Source organism: Barbatula barbatula (assembly GCF_947034865.1).
Source record: "Barbatula barbatula genome assembly, chromosome: 18".
NCBI lineage: Eukaryota > Metazoa > Chordata > Actinopteri > Cypriniformes > Nemacheilidae > Barbatula > Barbatula barbatula.
In genome coordinates, this window is record NC_136781.1 from 8,389,484 (window position 1) to 8,413,938 (window position 24,455).

Here is a 24,455-nt window from a genome sequence, read left to right on the forward strand (position 1 = left end):
TTGGCTAAGTGGTTCATGAGTTTCATGGGTTTAATTTTCAGGAACACACATCTAACATGTTTTGGAAGTTCTTGGCAGTTGGGCAACGTGTGATTTTCAACTTTCTTATGTGTAAAGTCCAGTCCATTTAACAGTGTTACATAACATGAACATGAAACCCCTTATTATTATTAGATTTAGATATTTAAAGTTGGCTAAAATAATCTGGCGTGTTGAAAAGGATGTATGTTCTTAAATTAGACAGCAAACCTTGAAAACAGCCTTGATTAAAATAGCCTTCATAAATATGAACGTTTCCGTGTTTTTTTTTAAATAAATATGAACGTTGCTTACGCATACTTTACGATCAAATCTGTGCATACACATGTTTTATAAATGACGTTTCAGGAGTGTTGATCGAGAGCCCTTTATTGTAACAATACTACAGCAAAAACATTGATTTTGATTTTGAACTATCAACTATCTGTGCTGTAAGAAAATAAAACCCTAAAAAATAAAATCCTGAAAAATGAAACAATTCAAAGGAAAAGTAAACATATACACAATATTTCAAACAATGAACAATGCTGAAAGCAGAATTTTTTTTAGTTTCATTTAACACTTTCAAGTTTCGGTTGTAAGTTGCTTTTATGTTTTTAGATATCGTGACTGTAGTTAAAATTCCTTTACAGGCCAATCTGAAAAGAAACACCATATTGAATCAGCATGGTAGAGTAAATTGCCCATTCTGTCTTTGCACAACTTGTTAAACATGTTGTAATTAATGGTTTCTTAATGCTTGTGTAATCTGTAAAAAGGAAATTGTGTTGTAAGATCATGCCAAAATTCTGTATGTATTAAGCTCCATTAAATTGACAAGTTTCTAGAATGAATCACTATTGCAAAAACAGAAGGTGCAGTCATTCAGGTTTTTTATTTATTCAGTCACTAGTTACACACAATGTAGGAGTTATTTAATCTGAATTCAATTTAAGACATTTTTATGCATTTGGCAGACGCATTTATCCAAAGCGACTTACATTGCATTATACTATACATTTGTTTCTAAGTAAGTTTATTCCCTGGAATCGAACCCAAAACCTTGGCATTGCTAGTGCTATGCTCTAACCACTGAGCTACAGGAAAGCATTATGAAAGAAAACTGAGTCTAATTTAAATACATGTAAATGTAATCCTTCCACAGTGCACAGAAATTAAAATGGACATTATGAAACTTGTGTTGGTGTGTACATGCTTATACTTCCACTGAACAGGTTAAATCGGGTCATCTGTGTGATGAGTGATGTTTGTGTTTTGCTTGTATTTTAAAGCGAGGACGAAAAGGCACAAGTGCATATGATTAAATGAGTAAACTTAACATAATGGTGTGCATGTCACACATTTATAAAATCCATTTACAATTGCATCAGCATTAATAATAGCAATGCTTACAATCACAAGCATTTCCAAAAAATACTTATTTAGTATTTTTCATTAGCATTAATATACAATATAGTGATATCATTCAACTCTGAAGTGAAACTGATTCTGAAGATTGATTTATCTTGTTTTCAGCATAATGTCTTAAAAGATGCAGAAAATAAAACTATTTTGGGGTTTTTACCTCGATGTTTATTTTCCCCAAAACGTGTTTATTTTTTAAACCAACATTAAATCTTATAAATAATGTACAGCATAGAATCAGGTCAGAGAAATAAAAACACTTAAAGCATTAACTGAGAAAGGTTTTTTTAAAGGTTGGGAAGAAAAAATATGTATTTTTAGTCAGAAAGTGGCAGGCAGGGTGACTTTGATGTCACGCCCCAGTAATATTAAATTAAAATTTTTATGTGTCCACAAAAATAAGTGACCTAGTGTCCAGGCTGAACTGTGTAAATACTTTTATTTTCCTTTCCTGTCATGTTTAACGGCTAGCTAATTTAGCTTGAAAATGCAATTGAAATTTCGAACCATTCAGCTGGCCTTTCGCCTTATACAATTCAGTCGTTTTAACTAATATATTCACCACACAACGAGATCTTTATTTGCGTCACTCTTTAAACCCCTTGACATTTGTAATGATTTCTTTCTCTACTAACCTACATTCGAAAATTAAAAACCTATAATTATCTTCAATTAAGGAGTTGAGAGTAATCAGTGATTAAGGGAATAAAGTGAAGGGGTGGAGGGACTATTTTCATTAGAAATTCGCTCTCCTTTTCTTAACTTTCACCTTTTATCTTGGTTGGTGTTGGTGTGGTAAGGCACTTTTAATTAACCTTGTAAGTGCGTGTTTGAGCGTTTCCTCTCTCTGGTGGCCAGAGCTGTCTGTAAACCTCATTACAAAACTGCTTCCCTTCTGTGGCATGATGGGATTTGTGACAGTTGCGTCCACTGTGTATTCATTACACAGCCGCCGGGTGACCAGGAATCGACTAATCTAGCGCACAGCTCCTCGCCTTTCGAAAGAAGACACATAAGGGTTAAAAACGTAATGCTTTGGAGAACTTATCATTATTCGGTTTCAAAATAACTTTCTTAATATCTAAATATAACGTTTTCTCCTAAATACGGTGCACAGTGTGCGATACCGGAGCCATTCCTCTGCAGGTGCTCCATGTGTGCTGAGGATTAGCCGAGGCTGAAAAGGTCATGTTCACTTCCTGGCATTTCGGAGTTAGCCCAGATCCAGTAAGCTCAGATGCAATAACCTCCAGTGTTAAATGTCCATCCCCAAAGTCTTCTCGTAGTGTTTGGTTTCAGAAAGTGCCTGTAGGAGTGCAATATTGTGACAATATCCAAACTGTTTTTCTCAGATGCTGTCGCAATGGGATAACCGACTGAGTGCTTATGCTTAAGTGAGTCGGATTCTTATAGACTTCCTCCTTTACAATCCATTAAATATTGTCTCATTTAGTTTGTGTTATTGACAAACCATATTTGTATGAACCAATCTCTTTTGGTACTGGAAAAAAATGCATGCAACCGTTTTACTAATGATCTCTAATGGTCTGAAAGGTATCTATATTAACAAGAGTGCTTTCAAAATTGCATTAGGCTTGCGACTAAAAACTTGCATTTTGTATTATTTATATCAATTCACAAGCTGACAGTGACACGAAAGAAAAATGATATACCTAGAATTCTAGATGTTATTGGTAGCATGCGCAAGATGCTGTTATTGTTGAGGATACGATTTGTTGAAGAATAAACAATTTCTTTGAGTAATGCCTTGTCTGGCAATGCAGAGGAATGATTTGAGATGCTCTATTCTCAGACGTCTCAAATCTTTTTGTGTTGGGTTGAGTCTCACTCAATGCAACAGTGCTAGATAAGTTTTTGCAGTGGCTATAAGGTTACATCTGTAATGCTAAATCAGTGATTTTATGGCCGTATGACAAGAAAATGATGTACATGTTTTCTAGAAATAATTCCAAAACAAAGACCAAAGGGCAAAATATAAGCCCACATCCATTGGAACGACAGCTTTGCAATTTGAGCAACAAGAGATCCATTTCAGCCACATGCCAACCAAGATGGCATAATGTATAAAACATACCAAAAGTGCTAACCTCAGTATTCACAGCTCCCATCCAGCCCTGCGTCTCTTTTAGCCTTGAAGAGGAAGTTTACCTCATGTGTCTGGCACAAAGGCTTTGCTTATACAAGAAAACATGAATCATTCATGCCTTAAGCCCAAGAGCCGCCGCTCTTAGCAGGCCATGACATCAGTAATGAACCCAGCCACAATGACTCACTCACAGACAAAAAAAATTTTGTCACAATTTCAAAACGTTTTGTGTGCTTACATTTGTGTGTTTGTGACTCAACTAGCATGTTCAATCGATCTCAGTCGTGATGTCTATAAGTATATGGATATTTCACATAAACACATTTAGAAATGTATTACAAAATGCAACATGTATGCATGTTATTCCCAAGTGTCCTCCCAAAGGCTATCTTTGATTGGCATTTGGGTTAATTGTGGTCCCTCTATGTAAATGTATTTGTGAGATATATGGAAAAGGACTGGAACAAACGGCCAGCATTCAGTTGTGAAGCCATGATGCACGCCTGGCATCTTTTTCACCAATTATGTCCTGTAAATTGAGGGTGGGCTTAGGAGCAGATCCAGAAATGTCCAGGCATAAATAAGGACTTGTTTTTGGGAGTGTGAAACAGAGAAGGGAGTTGAGAAAAAAATATTAAGAGAAGCTTCTGGGAGCTTATGCTGCAGGCAATGCCTCCAGGCCAGGAGGTTTGAAGAAAGTGAGTTAGTCTCCCATAAACAAACACATACAAACATATGCATGAAGATGAACATACAATAAACACACACAATCAAAGGAACAGCAAACAAATTTAAATCTGTTAAAATGACATCTGGAGTAATAATGTATACGTGCATACACTCATGCTGTTTTCGGTCTCAACTCTTTATTTTACCACAGTGAAAAATAAAATAAAGCGGGCTGCAAAAACGTGGCAATTAGTTCAGTCGATCTGCACTGCACATCTGTAACAGACACGCTGTCCTCGGATATAAAACGCAGCTTTTAGTGACTTTTACACTTCATGAAAATCCAATGCTTCACCGTGAGCGTACTGAGGGGCAAACACTCACAGTCAGCACGGCAGAGCGAGCACTTACTTTCAGCGAGAGAGAGATGCATATGAAGATGCTTTTAAAGTTTATTGCAACTGGCCGGAGCTCCACCTCTGGCTGTTTTTTTTTTGATGAGCTCTCACTTTTTGTTTCAAATTTGTTTACAAAGTAAAAAAGATGCCATCTCGCGATTAATTACTTTTTTTTGCTGTTTAACAGTGGCTCAGCATAATAGCTTTATGTTTTAATGAACTTGTTTAGTGGACTGTTATACTGAGTATTTGCAAATACTGCATATGAAAAATTAAAGCATTAAAAGCAGTTCCGGATTGTGCACATGCCAATGAATCATGTGGACTGAACTTGATGAGCACAGCAGATTGTTTTTAAAACAAAGAGACACTTTATACAGTGTGCACAGTGTACTCCCAAAGTGTGCTAAGTATAAAGCATACTGCACTACCTGAGTTCAGTTCAAAATCCAGCACTAAGATATCTGGCACATTGTGCCGCATCATTTTAATTATTAGTTCCTATTCCATTGATTTTCATAGACAGAGAATTTCTGTATCACTAAATGTTTTAAATACATAAGCAGTTATGAGTCATTTGGAGTAATTTTGCTTTGACTTTAATGGTACTTATTTGTATAATTGCAGCATTAGTCATTCTTCATTGTCTTTTATTATAAAGAAGTGTATGGTCTTGGTTATGCTTTATTGAGCTAACCAAATTATGTTAAGTATTCACTAGACATGGTTTTTAAATATTTTAATTTTAAATGTTTTACCTCCGGTTTGTATTTGGCTATTTATATTTTATGTAACTTAAGTTAATATTCTTTTTTTATATTATTTTACTGTAAAATAATTGTATGAATAAACAATTTGTTGAATTTTGTTGTATGTTCATTTATTAAATTCACAATTTGATGATTGGGTCCTGTTTGGTCGCATTTAAACAAACCGTAAGGTACATTGGCATCTAGCAGTTGAGCTAAAATAACTAAATGTGAGGTTGGTATCGGAGTCTAAATTAAAAATATTGGAGAGACAAGTTTAGCCAAGAAACGGTTCTTCTTGGTTTCTTTTGATTGCTATCTGAATAAATCTACAGGCACTCTTTTGTTTGTGAATGTGTACCGGAAGTTAAGTTGGGGTCATGCGCAGTAACGCTTGTTTTTGATGTTATGATGAAACCGTCTAGTGCATTATTTTTCTGATTGTTGTTTCCTGTTGTTTGTTCACTCCGTCAATCGCTGCACTAAAGAAAACAGTGCTCGGACAGACAGTCAGCACTGTCAGTATTATGGAAATATTTACATTTATAAAAAGTTTCTTTTTTTATGTTGTCATAATGACCATGCAAAGAAAAATCTTGAGCACCAACAAATATATCTTATTGCACTTTTACAACTCCTTCAGATCACTTCTTCATTTCAGTTCTATGCTTATCCTATCATCTTTGTCCATTTTATTATGTCAGGATGTACTGTATGTGTTTACAATAGATGCCATAAATAACAGCTAGTTGTAAACTCTATTCTTTAAATGTATAACTGCTGCACAAACCAGTTTTATCCAACTAACAAATACATTTATACAGTCCCCCTTTCCCTTGACTGTGTGATACATTATTGTGGATGCTATTTTGAACATGTGTATTGATCATTTGTTATGGTTCGGTAAATGTGTACAGACATAATCATTATTTTTCAGGCCTGTTCACATGAATATGTTCCCTCCCACTGTTCGCATATCAACCAGCAGCTTAATGTGATTCAAAGCTTTCAGGCCAACCTTGAAGAACCTACAGTGAATTATAACTTTGGTCTCACTATCACCACCAAAATCCCATATTTTAAATGTCATATGAATTACAGCATGTTATATTTAGTAAGGTGCCAAGTGCATGGTATATTTTGTGATGGATCTCTTGATATTGATTTTACACAGACTGATCATGGTTTAGGGATGTCAGACACCAGCAATTTCCACCCGCAGGGTATGTCAATGAACCATCAAGTGTGTGAAGTATTTGCGAATAACAAAAATGTTAACATTCTTGATGTGGAAATATGAGCCCTCTATATAATAAACATCTTCGTACAATGTTGGTTCCCCTGAATGTATAATACTGTATAACATGTGCTGGGTTATTTGAGCTATTAATGCTATTATTGAATTTTGTTTACTTCTGTGGTTTTGTCTCCCAAGTAAACTCACAAACAGTTACTGCCCCTTTACTTTTTTTTAGCAACAGTCAATAGGTCAATTTCTTACCCTTCAACACAATTTACTCTGCCTCTGTTCTTCAGTCAGCTATTGTTACTGTTGTCAATTTAAGATCTTCTCCCCTGTGCAAACGGCTTTTCTTGTACAACAAGAAAAAACCTTTGAAAGCAGTACTGACAACTTGCAGTTTGATTGGTTGCTCTCTTGACATACATTCAGATTAGGAGACATGTGTCTCCACATTGGAAATTGCTACAATGCCTGAAAAGGTGACAAGTGCGAACAATTTAAGAGGCCTATCGTGCTTTTACATAAAAGTGACAAAATCACAGTTATCGTTTGTCATATTATGATTTCAAAACTAATGTGGTGTGCAAAGGTGCAATATTTGTGTGAAGGGGATGCAAAATAAGTTTTCTTTTTCACCAAAGATCCTGATTATGGAAAGCCATTTTGTTCACTGTTTATTTCAGAGTATTAATTCCAAAGGCATGTGTCTGCTGAGTCTCATTTACTCATTTATTGTGTCTCATTTGATCGTACAACTGCTTATTGCAGACTGGAGTACATTACTGTTATGAAGATAGTATCACTTACTTGCATTTTCTGACATTATTATAAATGCTAATTAAATAAAAATCAGATACAAAATATTTGAGACTTTGCACCGCTCCGTCTGAGCTCGAACAAAATGGATTAAAAATGCACATCCTAACACTCATTCTCATCAATAGTTAATTATGGGAAACACACATTTTATTAGGTTAAGAGGCCTTCATGGCCTTCAATGCTTTCATAATAAAGCTCAGATAGACACAAACGTGGGATAAACACACACGCACACACTCTTCGCTTCCAGGTTCACTGAGATTAAACAGGAGAGAGGCACACTTCAGCAGATTCCTGGGAGGAAGCGATATATTACTTCTCTCTGCTTCTCCAATATGAGACAATAAAAGGCTGGTGTGCTCTGCAGTTTCCAGAGCTTATTTAAACCCCGAGGAACTCTGGTTCCAGCCCCAGACTGAGTCTGGCTGAGATGAAGTACAGAGCTTGCTCACATCAGAAACATTGTTAGAGAAGAAAAGTATCTTTAGAAAGTTTTCTCTTAAACTCCTAAAGTAACTGATATTACGCTGTTGCTGGTTCTCTAAGGATAATTTAACATTATCTGGAAGCGTGTGCATCAACATTACAAATCAATAGTTAGAATTTCCCCACTGTCATTTATATATTTATATTACTGTATCTCTACAAAAATCATTTCAAATGTCATAAAAATTGTGAAGTTATATTTGGTACAGTGTCAAGTGCATGTTATATTTTGTGATGTTTCTCTTTGTATTGATTTTACACAGCCTGGTCATGGTTTGTTGTTTGATTAAATTTATTATTTTATTGTATTATTTTATGATCTTTGCACTCAATGAAGGTTGTAAATGCACCTACCTCTAATACAGAAAATTCTGTAGAAATTGTAAAAAATCAAATTATTGTGCAATACTTTATTCCACCTAAGCAAAGGCTAGGATATATTATATTACTAGGATTACTGGAGTGAGACTAAATTCTAGAATTGTGGGAAACGCCTGCAGTTCATTCACTGACCAACAGGGGTCAACACAAGACCCACAGCACAAAGTACTTTCATGAACTGCCAAAACTACCTTTGCAAACTTTATTTTTCATTTTTCTTCAATTGAGAGACAAAAGCTATTTTAAGAATGCAATGCTAAGGCACAACGGCTGTGCTGTGCTGCACACTGTGTACTGTTTGTAGGTGAACAGGCATTATTCCACATTATTCCAAATATTTTAAATAATCTTCTATACAGTCACATGATGACCTCTTCACATTTCATCTATTTTAAAAAAATTTGTTTACGTATAGAGATCTTATTATCATACGAAGAGTTAATTAGCAAGAACAGAATTTCTATAAATTATGTTTTTATTGTGCATTCAAATGCACAGTAAAAACGATTTATGAAAATCCATAAAAACTGAGTTAACTGTTTTTGCAAATGAACTCTTCATACTAGGCCTGCTGTACTTTTCATTCATCTCATCCCTCGAATGACATACTACTAAACAATAAATCTGTATGGAGTTAAACAGGGTGATTAGAATCTGTAGATTATGCTACAATTTGTCTTTTTTGACCACATTTAAATTACACACAAATGATCATCTGGAAGGAGGAAAAAAAACTGTCATCAAATTTCAAAAGGCAAAAAGAAATTGCTCTCCCGATACCCCCGAAACTCCTCAGTCATTTTCGGCCCACACACGAAAACCACAGAGTCTGGTTTCATAGCCCCCAGAGCTCCAAACCTGAGACGCTTTGGACGTTGCAAAGCACATTAAGTCTGTCACCATGCCAGCTTTTGTCAAACCACAAAATTAAAGAGAGTGTTATATCTCCAGATACTCTTACATCTGAGACTAGATGGAATTCTCAGAGCACACTTTTTAGTGCCAGTTTTGGGGATGGGGAAGGAGAGACCAAATGCAATAGCACAGAGGTTGAAAGAATTACAGTTAAAGTGATTTTTTTCTTCCACTGGCAGTAAATACAGTACTCATTTAGCTAATAGCAAAACTACCTCACAAATGGCATAATATACTCTGTCCTTCGCCACACGAAGCTGCAAACTGATATACGCGGCGATCTCCAGGCAATATGCTGCCGCATGTTGGCCGTCAAATTTCCCTCTGTGTATGATTATTCACCAGCCTCAAACAGGTGCAGCCACGCTCTGGCAAATATCAAGTGAGAAAGAGAGACTGCCGTTCTGTTGCCCAACCCCAAGGCCCCTCCCTGTCTTTGCAGGCAGCCTGTCCAATGTAATAGAATCTGCTGACAGCAAATTGCTCACCTGCACATTTGAGAGGAAAAAGCACAATTTCAAAATGTCTCCCATATGGCACAGACAGGTGTCCGTAAGTGGCCGACACAAAGGCACGAATGTTGGTGCAGATGCCGTGAAGAAAAGTTTGTCTGGTCAAAGTGAAGAGAGAAAAAGTTGGAAACAATCTCATTATGAATCTCAATATCCAGCAGCATAATATGAAATATGTTGGAAATAATAATCTAGAATTTATATAAACACTATTAATCTTAATATCTTGAATGAGATGGTCATAAATTTGTGCATGAAAGGGTTAAATCCACCCATTCATTTTCAGTTGGATTGAAATCTGGACTCTGATCTGGCCTCTGGGTTTAAGGCATGAGCCATTTGGTTTATGTGTGGATTCATCATAGCAAATTGTCTCCCAAGTCACATGTTTTGCCCCATGATTTCCTTGTATTTTGTTGCATGGCTTTTAGAAAGGCAACAGAGGAGCATCACCACAGTGTGCCATAACCTTGCTTTCACGCTGTTGTTTCTGTAAATGCAAGTTTGGTTCATGCCAAACATAATTCTTAGTCTGATGCCAGTTTTGCTCCCATCAGACCATAAAACTTTCTTGGTGAAATGCTAAGTAAACTGGCTTGAGAGTCTCCCACAGGCTTTCTGGCAAACTGTAGCCAAGATGTCATATGACATTTTTCTAACATTGGCTTTCTATTTGTCACTTTCCTATAATTCTGTGACTGGCAAAGCACAGTTGTGATGTGAGGTCTCAGCCAATAAAGATCATAACTCTTTCACAGTTGGCATTGGTCTCTTGGTGGCCTCCCTCAGCAATCTCTTTCTTACATGGTCATTCGGTTTTTGAGGACAATCTGCTCTAGGTACAGCAGATTTACAACGGTGCCATACTCTTTTCATTCCATAATTATTGATCTAACTGTACTCCAAAGGATATTTAATGACGTGGAAATCTTATGGCCATCCACTGCCTTGTGCTTTTCAATTACTTTGCAGATTTGCTGGAGTGTACTTTTTTTATGCTGTAAACCACAAATACTGACTCACCAGAAGCGGGACCTTCCAGACAGAAGTGGATTTATACTAGTACACACAGTTCCATTTATGTGATTTGTAAAAGTGGTGAACATAAGAATTTAACATTTAAGATCATTTTACGTGATGTTTTTCATTATTTAGTCAGATTAGTTGCAACAAAATAGGAAGTCCAAGCAAGTAAACACTGTTATTTTATAGGCATTATATCTTTGTAAAACTATAGCAAATAACATATTTCATATATTTCTTAATTCAACACTAATTTCTAAATAATGAAATATATAAGATGAAATGACCTTAGAAGTGTAGGATTTAAATCAATGGCATATCCTTTAGTCAAAGCAGTACTGTTTTAAAACGAACCATAAAATGTGCGATATGTTGAGTGTCAACAGCATCTGCAAAAAATGATTGTTCTTATTAGAGAAAAGGTGAACAAAATGACGGTGAACTATGATTCCTGATTATAATCTCCTAGTCATAATTTCCATTGATCTCTTAAAAACGTCCCTCATAAAACTTATTTCCAGCTCAGTATTAAGACAGTGTGCCAGAAAACTCTTCTTATCTATTTTATCTATTTTCTGTTCAGTGTATTTTGACATCACAAGTGCATGACCTCAAAGTAAAGAGGACATGTGTGAACCAATATGTGTGCGTCTGAGCATTTATTTACGCATTTCACAGTCGCAGAGTGTTACTAGCACCATGTTCTCGTTGAACTGTGCATTATATATTCTGTGAAAAGACCCTTCTCCAAAATGCCTAATTCCAGTGTATTTCATGAAAGCTATAGCCTATACTATTTTTAATATTGTGCCTGCTTTGCATAATCTTCCTTAAATCGAACTATCCACTTAATTTACTCTATTGGCATTTTGCGCTAATTTTCATGACAATTAAGATAATGAGCACAAACAGAGCTCAGCCATAAGCTCTTGCAGTCCAAATAAATAAACATCACTCATCTGATGGCAAAAAGTTATAACCACCTAAAGATAACCACGAAAGCACATCAATATGCTATACTGCATATGTCTACTTCTTTACTTTACACAAGGCACTGCTTCTCCAGCCATCTTTAATTAGATGTGCTTCATACTAAGCCCCAATCAATCAGTCACGTTTTAATAAAGTTTGTCAGGGTTTGGATATTCACAGAAATAATTAAAACTTTACAGATACAACTGAATGTGCTTGATATATATAAAAAAAATAACCTTTGTTTCTCTCCCCATGTGAGTTTACAGAGTTTCAACTTTGACACAGACAGTGACAAGTTAGAAAATGACAGCTTTTATGCTTTAATTGCACCTAATTGGCTCATGAAGACGGATTCTAATTATTCATTTTATAGTTTTAACCACTTGTAATGTAGATTTCCCTCAGCAAACTTTACAGCAAATTATAGAAAACCAGCGTCCTTCGTGGCTGGCACATCGGACTGAAATAGAATACAGATTCATAGCAAATTACCTCTCTGTCACCCGTGACAAAAATTTCGCCCAGTGCCCATTTTGCTGGTCTGACTAGAACCCTTTTCGCAGAGTCCTCCCACAATCCTGTGAGCTTTTTTAGATCTTTGCCTCTGCCAAAAATGTTCTGGCAATCTGCATATTGTTACTGTCACACTACAGCGCAGCCATACCCCTGCATCATTATTTCACTTAGTCAAAGCTCCCCCATTGCACCAGCCAGCGTCAAAGTTATACAGGCTTTTTAATGAATTGTCAGCAGCTAATATTCAGAATATATTGAGCCTGTAGATCGTTCATACAAAAGGACCTAATTAACAACAAGTCCAATCTCTCGTGTAAATCCGTTATTCACCTCTGCAGCTTCTGTTGACTGATGGCGTGTGCATGATGCATGATCGACCGTCAAGCGGTGGACCCGGGGATTATTTGACTTCTAAATGGAATAGCCGGTGTATTTCCCACTGCAAGGCACGACATCGTCCTTTCCAACACTGATGAGAAAACAAGTACATTATTACATTACAGGATAATGCAACATCAATCCCGTTGCGAAGTAATCTAACCTATAGATACCTGCTCAATTCCAATTTCACTTTCTGAACTCAATACAGATCAACAGGACTCCCCCTAAGGGGAAGGACAAGCTAACAGAGTAAACACTGAGTCACAAAGGAGCAGTTTTAACTTATCGTAATCCTCTTCTCACATTTGTAACGACAATATTCGACGTGTGCAGCTGACATTGGACGTTTTCCATTTGTCAATAAAAATTTAAGATGCAATGTGTGATATTAAAGAGGCTCTATTGACAGAAATGCAATATAATATACATAACTATGTCTACAGAGGTGTAAAAAGGCCTAACATTAAGAAGTGTTACGTTTTAATAGAAGGAAGTATATTTCTATACATTCATACACTGCGGGTCCCCTTACAGGAATTTTCCATGTTTTTTCTACAGTAGCCCGAAACAGACAAACTGCTCTACAGAGCGCGTTTCGTGAATATGTTATCTCCTTCAGCAAAGAAGAGAAAATGTGACAACATCTTTGTCCTCTGTCAGCCACCGTAGTTCTTCGAAAGTGAGGGGAGGACTGAACCGTTAGCTGCAATTCACAACCTTACAACAAGATATCACCAAATTTCACAAAACTTACTTTTCACAGACATCTCAAATTAATCTGCGATCCTTCCTTAAATTAGTAGCCTTCATCATTGTTGGTGTCTTGAGATCAAGCCAAATTAATGTTACCTTATCATGGATGTCCAGGCATGTTTTTTTCAGGTTTGGTCAACCAATAAGATTTTAGAGGGACCTATTGCATATCATCTAATTAGCACAAATGATTTAATAAACAGATAATTTGTTAAAAATCACCTTGTCAGTCAGCACCGATTGAAAGTTGTTAGTTACAGCTGCGATGAACTGGTCAAAGTCTATTTTATCAGATGATGTCTGAATAAAAGTAGATGGGTATGAACGCAAGCCAGGGTTGTAGGGGAAGGTCACCCCATAAAGAGGAGAGTAGGCTTTAAATCACTTCCTCATTGTTGGCTGTCTTTTATCCCACATCCTTGGAGGTCACCATGCGAATGTGGACGGCTATCTCATAACTAATGAATATCCATTCCAGCATCCTCTACTCCAACGAAGCATCTCCTCACTGCTGGCTCTGAAGGGAAGGTCAAGCAGCATATCACTGAAGATAAGACCCCACGATCGTGGGCGGAAAACAGATAGTGAGAGAGGAAGAGAGAGAGAATGGGGGATAGAAAGAATCAGAGAGAAAGAAACCCGGGGTTGTTCCGCTAATAAGCCCAGGTAGCGCTTCGATTTATTATGGGTCAGGGTCACACTGAACTCTTTTAAAGATGAAATAAAGAGGCAGAATTTGCATCTCAGTATTTCTGTGCCAAAATTATTCATTTAAAAGCAAAGGGAAAAATGAGAGGTTTATTCTGGGTAAATGAGATGTCTTTGACTTTTCCACCTTCTTTGCCCAATCTGAACCATTGCGGTTGACCTCTGAATTGGTTTCATGGTAAAATCCTCGCAGGTGTGATGTTGCATCTCCACCAGACATTTTAGCCCAACCCTGACCGCAATCCACCGCTGTCTTTCTTATTCATACAAATTGGAAATCTTGTAATAATGACAGGGAACAATTCAGTCATGACAATGATTGAAGGAAATCTAGTCATTTCAGCAAAAGATATGCTGCCACATGCTGTCATTTTAATGTTGTACTGCGTGCAAGCTTGGTTGCTAATTGTTTCCTGTTAATGAACCTGTGGTTTGGGGTGGCAAGTCTGAGCAAGTCGGCAAACAACTGGTAGTATGACAGATTTTCCAAGCTGAAAAATACAAACCCTTGGGACAAGGTGGAGAAGAGATGACTGAGCCTCCAGAGAGATAAAATGAGTAGCACTGTATGTGTGGGGGAACAATATAAATGCTGACTTTATCAACATGGTCCATGTTTTTCTTATTTTAATCTTCTCTTCGTGTTCTTTCTAAGCGCTCTATAGAATGCTCTAATTAAAAGAACAGCTATGTGTGTCTATTTCTAATTTTAAAGAAGGTTTTGTCATTTATTCTCCCTCGTGTCATTTAAACCCAGTATTATCTTCCTGTTATACAAAAAATTAATAAAATAGAAATAATAATGAACTACAATACATTCATTTTAAAGCTAAATAAATGTTTCCCATACATCTCTGTTGTATGACAGAAGACTTAGAACACAGCACCAGTCATGTGGACTAAATAGAGCTTACATGTAACGTTTAAAAACCTTTTTTGTTGTGAAAAACAGCTGCTGTCACAAACAAACAAACACAGGATAGTAACAGCCCAGGGGTGAGCTATTTTCAAAAATAAATTTTCATGTTTGGCTGAACTATTCCTTTAACTACCGCGCCATACTCCATCACCCCAAAATCTCTGCCTCTCGCTCTTGTCTCACAGTTTCTCTATTCTCACATCTGCAAACACCTTGACAGTCTATTTCCCAATGCACAATAACGGAGAGACAAATCGCATTACTCACACTTTGTTTTGCCAGAGACTCCCACTGTCAGGTTGAGGCTAATGGAAGTCGATTTGCAGGGGTCTGGCAAAAGCCACAGAATGACAGCCAACAGAGGGTCAAGATGGAGATGAAGTGAACATGTTTGGGAAGGGATGGGAGGAGGATGTTTGTATGGTAGGAGTTTCTTTAACGCTCCGGCACTGAGAGGATGATGGCAGGCAGAGAGTCTCTCCTGCCTGTGGTGTGATTGATATGAAATGAACTCCAGAAGCTCCACAGGGGCGACTCCCCCTGCCTCACCCATACGACATGCACCGTTTCTCCACCGCAGTTGGCCGGGCTGCCCCCTCCGGCCGACAGTGATGGAGAGGAAGGTTTGGTGCATGGAGCGAGGGGATAATGGCAGGGCATTACAGCTAGGCCCCTCAGGACAGTACTCCCTCCATCGCAGTAGACTTTCTTCTCACCTCATCATTTCGTCTCTCTATCTATTCATCTGTCCATCTATCGCATCGTCCAGGGGTTTACAGAGCGACTGGTAGTAATTACGATGTGGAAGTTGGAGGTGGATGGGTTCACCGTCACTACTGTCATCATTAGGATGATTTAACATCATTATTGTGTTTTTATGTTTTAACAACATCTAAAGAAACATGTCCAAAACTGCCTATAACAAGGGGTTAGATAGGGATTTTAGAAACGAGATAGCCCAAAATCTGGTGCCATTTAAGGAAAATAAGATAAACATCTCCCCATGCACAAATAAAAAAATAAAAAATAAATAAATAAAATAATATAAAATCTAAACAAATAAACGTTCTATCTTTTATGGCATGTGGTGAATCTTTTGATAATAGCTAATTACAGATCAGACACACGCCTTGCCCGAGGTTAACCTCTGGTCTGTGTTTGGTTATACTATAATAATTTTATATTTTAATTATAATCATATTTTATTGTATATTAATTGTATTCAATTCAATTAAAACTACTTAACAATTATTGATTCTTGGCAGAGGTCTATATATAGCGTTTGTTTATGTTGTTGCTGCTAAAACCGCATTTACAAGCTTTAATAAACTCAACAAAATTGCTATAAACCGTAGTTTGGATTTGGTTGCATTTTACATTAAGATTTGATGGAAAGTAAACTCACTAAATGGACTGTGCACAAGAAAGAAAAAAATAAATGCGCAAAAATCTTTTTTATTAAAAAATGGAAAAAATCTATTAGCGATCATAACAGTCGAATGTATAACTGGCTCTGACATCCTGCTTTACATTTAAAACATATCACCCACCTGAAGAAACTCCAAACAAAATTTCTCCATGTTCTACTATTATGTGTGGGTGAGCAAAGGGAACGTTGGGATAGCTAGAAATTTTAAATGCAAACACTGTTTCTTATCATCATACAGAGATGCGCACCGGTAAACTAATCTTATTTTAACATTACATACAGTGCCTGCAGTTATGTGCCTTCCTCGTGCTGCACGCTGCAAGTCAGCTGTGGCCTAGTGGTTAGAGCGTTGGGCTAGTGATCAAAAGGCTGCCGGTTTAAATCGCAGGTCATGACTGAAGTGCCCTTGAGCAAGGCACCTTACCCCTGATTGCTCTGCAGTAATGTGCTAACTTGTAAGTCGCTTTGGATAAAAGCGTCTGCCAAATGAATGAATGTAAATGCTAGTCAAAGAGAGGAGCAGTCAGCCCTGACAGAGAGATGGTGGGGGGGTAAATAGATGGTTCAGTCCCCTAATAAACACAAGCTTTAAGTGATTACCATTAACATTTATGCACATACATTTTGCATATAAGCAGTTGACCTTCTGTCACAGGCATTATGAGCACATGCTGAGAAACACAGTGATGTCTGAGCAGGTTGTCCTTTTAAAGAATATTCATAGCCGTGACATTTTCTTAAGAGGGAACGTGTTGTCGGTATAAGGCTGATCTACAACTTTCAACATTGAAAAAGTGTCTTCCACTTTGTTATACATGATGAAAAAATTAGACATTTTCAATTTGTTTGCCATTTTCGTCATCAAATGGAAGTTTTAAATTAATGACTGTTTTCAAAATTAATTACAATGTTTATGAATGTTTATATACTTCACATATAAAGATAACTTTTCTCCGAAATATGAAACTTGAGGTTTGAGGAAGACATGGCGGTACAGTACATTCATAAAAACCTGCTGGAGTGTATTGGAAAAAATTTTTTTTGGAATGGGTATCAAAATATGTCAGCAAATACTTGCACATTGCCTGTGCTGTTTTAAACATTTCTCTCACTCCTTTCTTTTCGCACTATCTCAGCCTTTTTCTATATGACATATTCAGCTGTCCTCAGACTGCCTGACTGTCTGCCTGCCAGCAGGTGAGGGCTTATTTCAAACACCCGTCATTAGACACTTAATTTGCCTGCACGGCGAAGCCAATATTTACAGTTGGTGAGGGCAGGCACTGTGCTGCCGAGGATAACCTGTGCTCTATCGGTCGAGATGCTGATAACACTGACCCTCAGTCAAGTACTGCCCTCCGGGAACAACTCAGGGCCTCCGTAAATCCGCCTCATGAGAACATCAGTGATGGAAGGAAAGAGGGAGATAACTTTTAAAGGTTTTGCTATACATTAATAAGAAAGAGTATTGAAATGTTTAACTTTTGTGGATTCAGTTCTCATTAAGACTATCAATACAAAGCTAATTTGAGTTATTGTCAGATGAAAGATTGAAGCTGTAATGTGTCAGAGGAGAACTGGCACTCATGGCTAAGACAGGTTGCACCCCAGGTGTGTTTTCTCCATTCATGTTTAACAAACTGAGAATTTTGCACAAGTATATATTTGTATTTCATATTTAATAAAATTGTTTGAAATTAAGCAGATCTCTTCAGTGATCAGTGATCCCACTCCAAACTGCAGACTTTTCAGACTTTCTTTCAAGATGCCAAATAACACAAACTGGTGCATAACTTGCAAACTTCCTTTGAAGAATATGGTTTACCATTCAAGAACCTATCTGTATTTTTTGTTAGGGTCAGTGTTCAAGAAGATTCACATTTTGACCTGGGTTCACAGACAAGGCTACGTCTAGCCTAGTCTAGAATGTTTAAGATGTTTTAACTGAAAATAACTTGCCCTGAAATATCTCAAAATATATCAGTGCCATTGTTTTGACTGAAGATGCACATATGAAGTGTCTTGTGTGGACTCTGCAGACACTTTTCCAAAAGTATAAATATGGGTGCCGGCCAGTTTTTTACCATATCCTCATTTCTTCTGTCATTTTGTATTTCTGTTATTAATTGCATTTTGTTTATGTTATAGGCTTCCGTTTTTGTTGCTTTTACTTATAGTATATTATATATTAAAACATCAACACAAATATTGCATCCAGTATTTGGTTGTATATATTAGAAGATATTTGGTTGAATAAATGAAAGTAAAATCAATAAAAGTAAAAAACGTGAATAAATTAAATGTAACCCCTACCCTATAGGTATTTGTGTCTTTAGAGTATTAAAAAGAGCCAAAGTACCTTGAAAATGACGTGATGCTCTTCATGCTCTTTCTTGCGTCACTAACTGTTTGCTCTGGCGGCCATGATGACGGGGGAGGATAGTGGGCGTGGCACTTAGATTAAAAGTGACCAATAGAGAGGTCTTTCATCCTGTTGTTTAAAGACCGCCCACTGAGATACAGCTATACTCGCAAGCAAACCTTTTCAGCTCGCAAGCGAAACTTTACGAATCGCAAAAAAGACAGCAGAAAAGAGACAAAACCTGTGTTCTGTGATGAAATGTTTTTTGAAGTGCACAAAGAAAAAGGAAACATTTTAAAGATTTGAACAATTTCAGATTTTTTTGCCGATCTTTTATTTTTTATTACAAAATAATTCATTTTACTCCCAAATACTGAATTTTTGAATGAATAAAAAAGACAAAAAAACTCTATAGATAATTAGCCCTGCATGCACTCAACGCTCGCAGTTTCGCATACGTAGCGGAAGGGAGGAGGGACGATCGACGTTGCTCGCTTCAATAGGATGACGACTAAAGAAGTGCTGGACTAAACATATGAAAACATTAAATGTACAATGCATAAATTGTTTTTATTCACACGCATTGTGCCGTGCGATTGATGTAATTTTGAGAAGGTAACTTGGGTAGATTTCTGTCAGCACAGGCATGGTGAATCAGTGGTTCACTAGTATTTGTAAGATGCTACACTGGGGTACACGTGTTCCCTAAAGAGTGAACTTGAAAGACGGAACACATTTTCAAAGCACTTTGCCTTGATGAATTAAAAAAGACTAATCAAAGCTATACAAAACCACTGACAATTCATGAAGGAAACAGCATTTTGACACAATTTATTTTATTGTAAAGCTATAAGGAAGGAGTACTTACAAGATAGTATTTCTTTGATTTGCTCAGCAAAAAATAAAAGACAACATGGTTTTTGTCCTCTTTTTTCTGTCTCGTGTTTAACATGCGGAAATTGATAAGAACATAATGGAATGAAAAGGTCTAAAACTCTTCAAAGCCACTGTAACTGCAAATAGCACAAAAGTCAAAGAAAAAAATAAGACTTCATAAAAGGAGACAGTAAAACTTTAAAATAGACTAGAAGCCAGTGAATGGTTACTGATGACAGTTTAGACATGGGCACGGAAATTCTGTGCACCCAACCCCCCAAACACAATCCCATACTAACATATTCTACTTTGAAAAATATTTTACAATTTCTAAGATTGGTCTTTCATGTTCTTTTTTTGTACTCTTTAAAAAGCCACGTTATTAGCATGTACATAAAACTGTACAAAGAAAGCAAGGCATCACAAGCATTTCGATATAAATATAACCAACACTTAGGCTACAAACTTGTACTTCCTGTAATGATCTATTTAAACAGAGGCAGCGCTTCAATTACTTACTGTAGACTTTTAATATCGAGATCATATGAAGCCAAATGTCAACATATCGCTAAAGTGTTCATTTCAGAGCCAAATATATGAAGATGTAGCCACGCGGCCTCTGCATGGCAAAATAAACAACCGCTTTCATTTTGGGGTGAAATAATGCTGTTCACTGTTATACTCAGAGATGCATGGTGGGCTTTATTACGCATGTGACACTGCAACATTGTGACAGGTTTGTCCATTACTCCTAATATCTGGACAAACGGAGCAGGTGACTTCACACCAGAACAACTCGATGCGTCAAAGAATTGATTCTTAAGTCACATTGGATTTGATTGATTTCTGTGTAATCAAATACACCGTCACAAATGAAATAGAGCTCAGGTGAGGATGAAACTGAGCATCGGTCATGAGAGGGTCCATCTACGCCTAAAGAACAATTAACCCCCCAAAATACTGAAAAAGCCTGCAGATTTAATTTGGCCTTGTCATGAGATAGACAGAGATTTAAAGAAAATGTTCTCCAAAAAAAAATTTTAATAAAAAAGGTGATAGTTCACATTATGTGCTCATCACTGTGCTGCTGTTGGACCCCATTAAAAAACAATCAGTAAATGTGCACAAGTAATGAAGAAATAGCCATTGTGCATTTTGGTCTATGACTGTTCGTAAGACAGTAAGACTAGTAACAGATAACAGTAAGGACAGTAAGCAGAAAACAAGATGGCAAATATTTGAATTTAAAGACCATAATTTCAAAAAGAGGAAGAAGGGCTTTGTTTGATAAAATAACAGCAGGTAAATTGAGAATAACCAGTGTTCAAACAATTCACCTCAAACAATACATTTGTGAGCCACTAAATTAAATACGGGTCACTTTTAAACTTCGAAAAATTTGACCCCACATCAGACTCAATGTACAAACCAACAGCTACAACGATTTTAGAAAATCTTTGCCAGTAGACAATCTTTCAGCTGACACATTGTTCTCTTACTTTTTACCCCTACCAAAAATTTCGAAACCCAGTGTATACGAATGTGACTTTTTTGTCATTGTGTTTTCCATCAACTGTATGCGCTACTGTCCGATTTTTTACACAGCAAGAGCCAATTCCTTTCTTTAGGATGCCGTGACACAATCTGTCCATTGAAAACATGTCATGCTTGACAATTTCTAGCTTTCAGCAGCAGCGAGCGATAATCTTCATGCATCCACATACACAAGTGTGCAAAGACACATTTCCAGTATGCAACATTGTGCACACACACACATAGAGCGGTTTGACCCAGCAGTATCTGTGACAGTTGCTCTCCGGGGAGGTTTTCCCAGCGGGAGTGAGAGACTGTCTAACTGTCATGTGGCACCTGGACTCATGTAGCTTAAGCATCTTCTGTTTGTCACAAGAAAACAGCTATAAGGTCAGTAGTTTGAATAATTAAAATTATGGGAAAACCTCCCACATGTGTACTGTATGATGAAGAAAACAAACTCAACATTTAGGACCACAGCAACATCAGTGAGTGAGCGAGCGATGATGTGCTCGAATTTCCACACACATTGGGATTCATAAATGCAAAATTTAGCACATGTGCACATTGCGTATGCACACTTTGAGGATGACATCTACACAAAGTAATTCTGTCAGCGTTTATACAAGGGGTCGGCTAAGAACTTGAGAATATCCAATCTAAAGTGTTGGGTGATTTTGTCCGCTCATTCGACTTTTTCCAAAGGTGTCCTTTTTATCAAATATTGAACTTGAAGCACACGGCTCAATACATCCCTGTGTGCTGATATAACTGTGAGCGTTGCATCAACACCTACATATTTAACAGTAAAGTCTGGAGGTGAAAAGTCAGTTTTAAGTGGCGACTTAACTTTATGACATGTTGTAAATTATAGTGCATTCATTGCGCAAGGCTTGAGCTTCATTAGAGCTTTCTCTGACCTGCGTTGCCTTTGATTCAATCCAAGCTGTCAACCGCTACTAATAACAGCCGTGCATGAACTTCCCATAAACTCTCGCTGAAAGGCCTCACTTTTAGATTTGGAAATTGTGGTATCTAACGAAACCACCCCAGTTAGGCAAGTGCCAGTTTGATTTTTCAGTGATGTGCTAGTAAAATGCAGGCAAATTAAAATCGGTTTCAAAGTTCACTGCAGAAGTCCTGTAATGTCATTCACCCAAAGCACACTTAAAACAGAATGTCAGAGATCCTAGAGTATACTGGATTTGTGGAACACAACTTTAATGTGGTCAAACGAATATCTTCGGAGAGAAATGTTCTGCTGTCACTACTTCTGAACTCATCTACCTCTTATGAGCATTCAGTTTGACAGGGTCAGACCCACCACAGAGCAGAGCGAAAAATCTCTGACACAACCACAAAATCTACACAACAGAGTTTGACATGTCCGAATACGAAGAGGCTATTGCACACCACGTGGACAGTTCTGTGTTTTTGTGAACATAGTGAAAAGTTGTTGGTCCTCCCTAAGGTAGGGATGGGTTGGACAAAGCTCTCACAGAATCACAGCCTGGAGGGCAACTCACCTAGAGCTCTGTAGATCTCACTAGAGTCATCAGATCAAATACAGGAAAAAGTCACTAGCAGAGACAGTTATGATCGCTATGCTGTTTCCACAAGGCCTCCCTTGAGAACCGATGAAGCTTGTCAAGAGACAACTTTGCAAAGATGACAAAAAAACGTCATGCAAATCTGCTGCAATCCACATATTCCACCTTGCTTCTTCATTTTGCTCAGATTCTGCATTTGCTTGAGTCCCATGTAGATAGACAGCTGAGGCTCCTCCCGTGGATTATCTTTAGCATTCTGTGAAGTCCTCCATTAACTGACAGGGAGACGAAACCTCTGAGAAACGTCCTTTCTACTCTCGACAAGTTCTGTACAAAGTTCTGTACGGTTACATGGAGGGGAAAGGAAACTGTTCCTCTAGACGTGTATTGTATATACATCACTGTACATTAAGAAAACGTCTTTCTATGAAAAAACGACCAAAGTAAGAAACATTTACCCATTAATACTTCAAGAATGATGAATATGCTTTCAACAAAATGTATTTCCCTCATCAGCGTTTGGTTTGCCAGTTCTTCTGGATCACCCTGCTTGAAAATTGTCAACACTTATACACAAAATAAAAAGTGGTACTATTTGTATGTGTACACCAGCATATATGTTTTAAGGTAACTACCGTATGATCAGAAGTAATATTTATAGATATATTTATATACTGTATATATTAAAAAATCAGCAAAAGAATCTGAACAAAATAGGCATATACACTTGACCTTAAATTATCACAAAATTCACTTAAAAATTGTCCTTACATTCTTTCATTAAACATTAACGTGGGGGTTCTTCATTGATATTCACAAAATTGTTTTCTTTTCTTCAAATTGTTCTCGTCACATCTTTCTATTTGGCTTCCAAGCCTCTAACAATGTGCAGGCATACAAACTATAAACCCCCGATGGGATTTGAAGCAGGACACTAGCTGTGTTGTGTCAGCCATTAAGCTCATGGCTGAGGAGACTTGAGATGCATGTTCAGATGATCTGTGTAAATTGGGGTCTGGTTTTGAGATGGATTTTGACAATGAGGCCTATTATCCTCTCACAGGCATTGCTGATCACAAGTAAATTGGATCAAGCGTGGAACCGAAACCCAAAAGGAAAACAGGCCCATCACAGGTAGATTTCTCTTTTGGAACCTTGGCTAGATGGTGTAGTGGCAGGGGCGTAGTCGCCTGTCTGACTCATGGGTATCTCCTCCAGGGGGCAGTCCTTGCTGCCGTCGCCGCCCGTAGAATAGGCACTAGTGTAGGGTGGCAAAAAGCGAATGCTGGCCACTTTGTTGCTTCCACCTCCACTTCGCTCTTCTCCCAGAGGCTTGGAGCTGCTGTCGGCCATCAAACGTTCCTGACCCTCCATCTCCTGGTAAGGCACAAAGGTGGAGAGCTTCGGCCCACTCTTGGAACTTTTGGTACGGTTGGGTGAAGGCTGTCCAGGCATCCAGCAGGAATCCGAATGGCCGTATTCTGTACACTCACGCGTACATTTTCCTGTCATGGCGACATCAGGGAGAGGCCTCAGATCTGGATGAACAGAAAATAAAGGAAGAGAAAATTTATATTTTATTTTTGGCCAGAAATTGCTCTCAGTATGGGATCCGCACTCAATGGATAATATATTGATTGAACTTGTTCAAATGACAAACTAGAAGAAATACAGAACAACATACTATTATAATGAGCTGGACTGTAGT

At 37.5% G+C, this 24,455-nt stretch overlaps 1 protein-coding gene across 2 annotated transcripts in view; it reads right to left on the reverse strand.

The window, feature by feature from the left end:
• Positions 1–19,606: 19,606 nt before the first annotated feature.
• pcdh1b (protocadherin 1b) overlaps positions 19,607–24,455 on the reverse strand; it is a 132,250-nt gene continuing 127,401 nt past the window's right edge. Inside the window, exon 5 of one of the 2 annotated variants that reach the window (XM_079479198.1) lies at positions 19,607–24,285. In XM_079479198.1, the coding sequence (XP_079335324.1) occupies positions 23,876–24,285 (410 nt within the window). In that variant the 3' untranslated portion in view covers positions 19,607–23,875. The remainder of the gene's footprint in view (positions 24,286–24,455) is intronic. The other variant, XM_079479200.1, reaches the window with a different exon arrangement.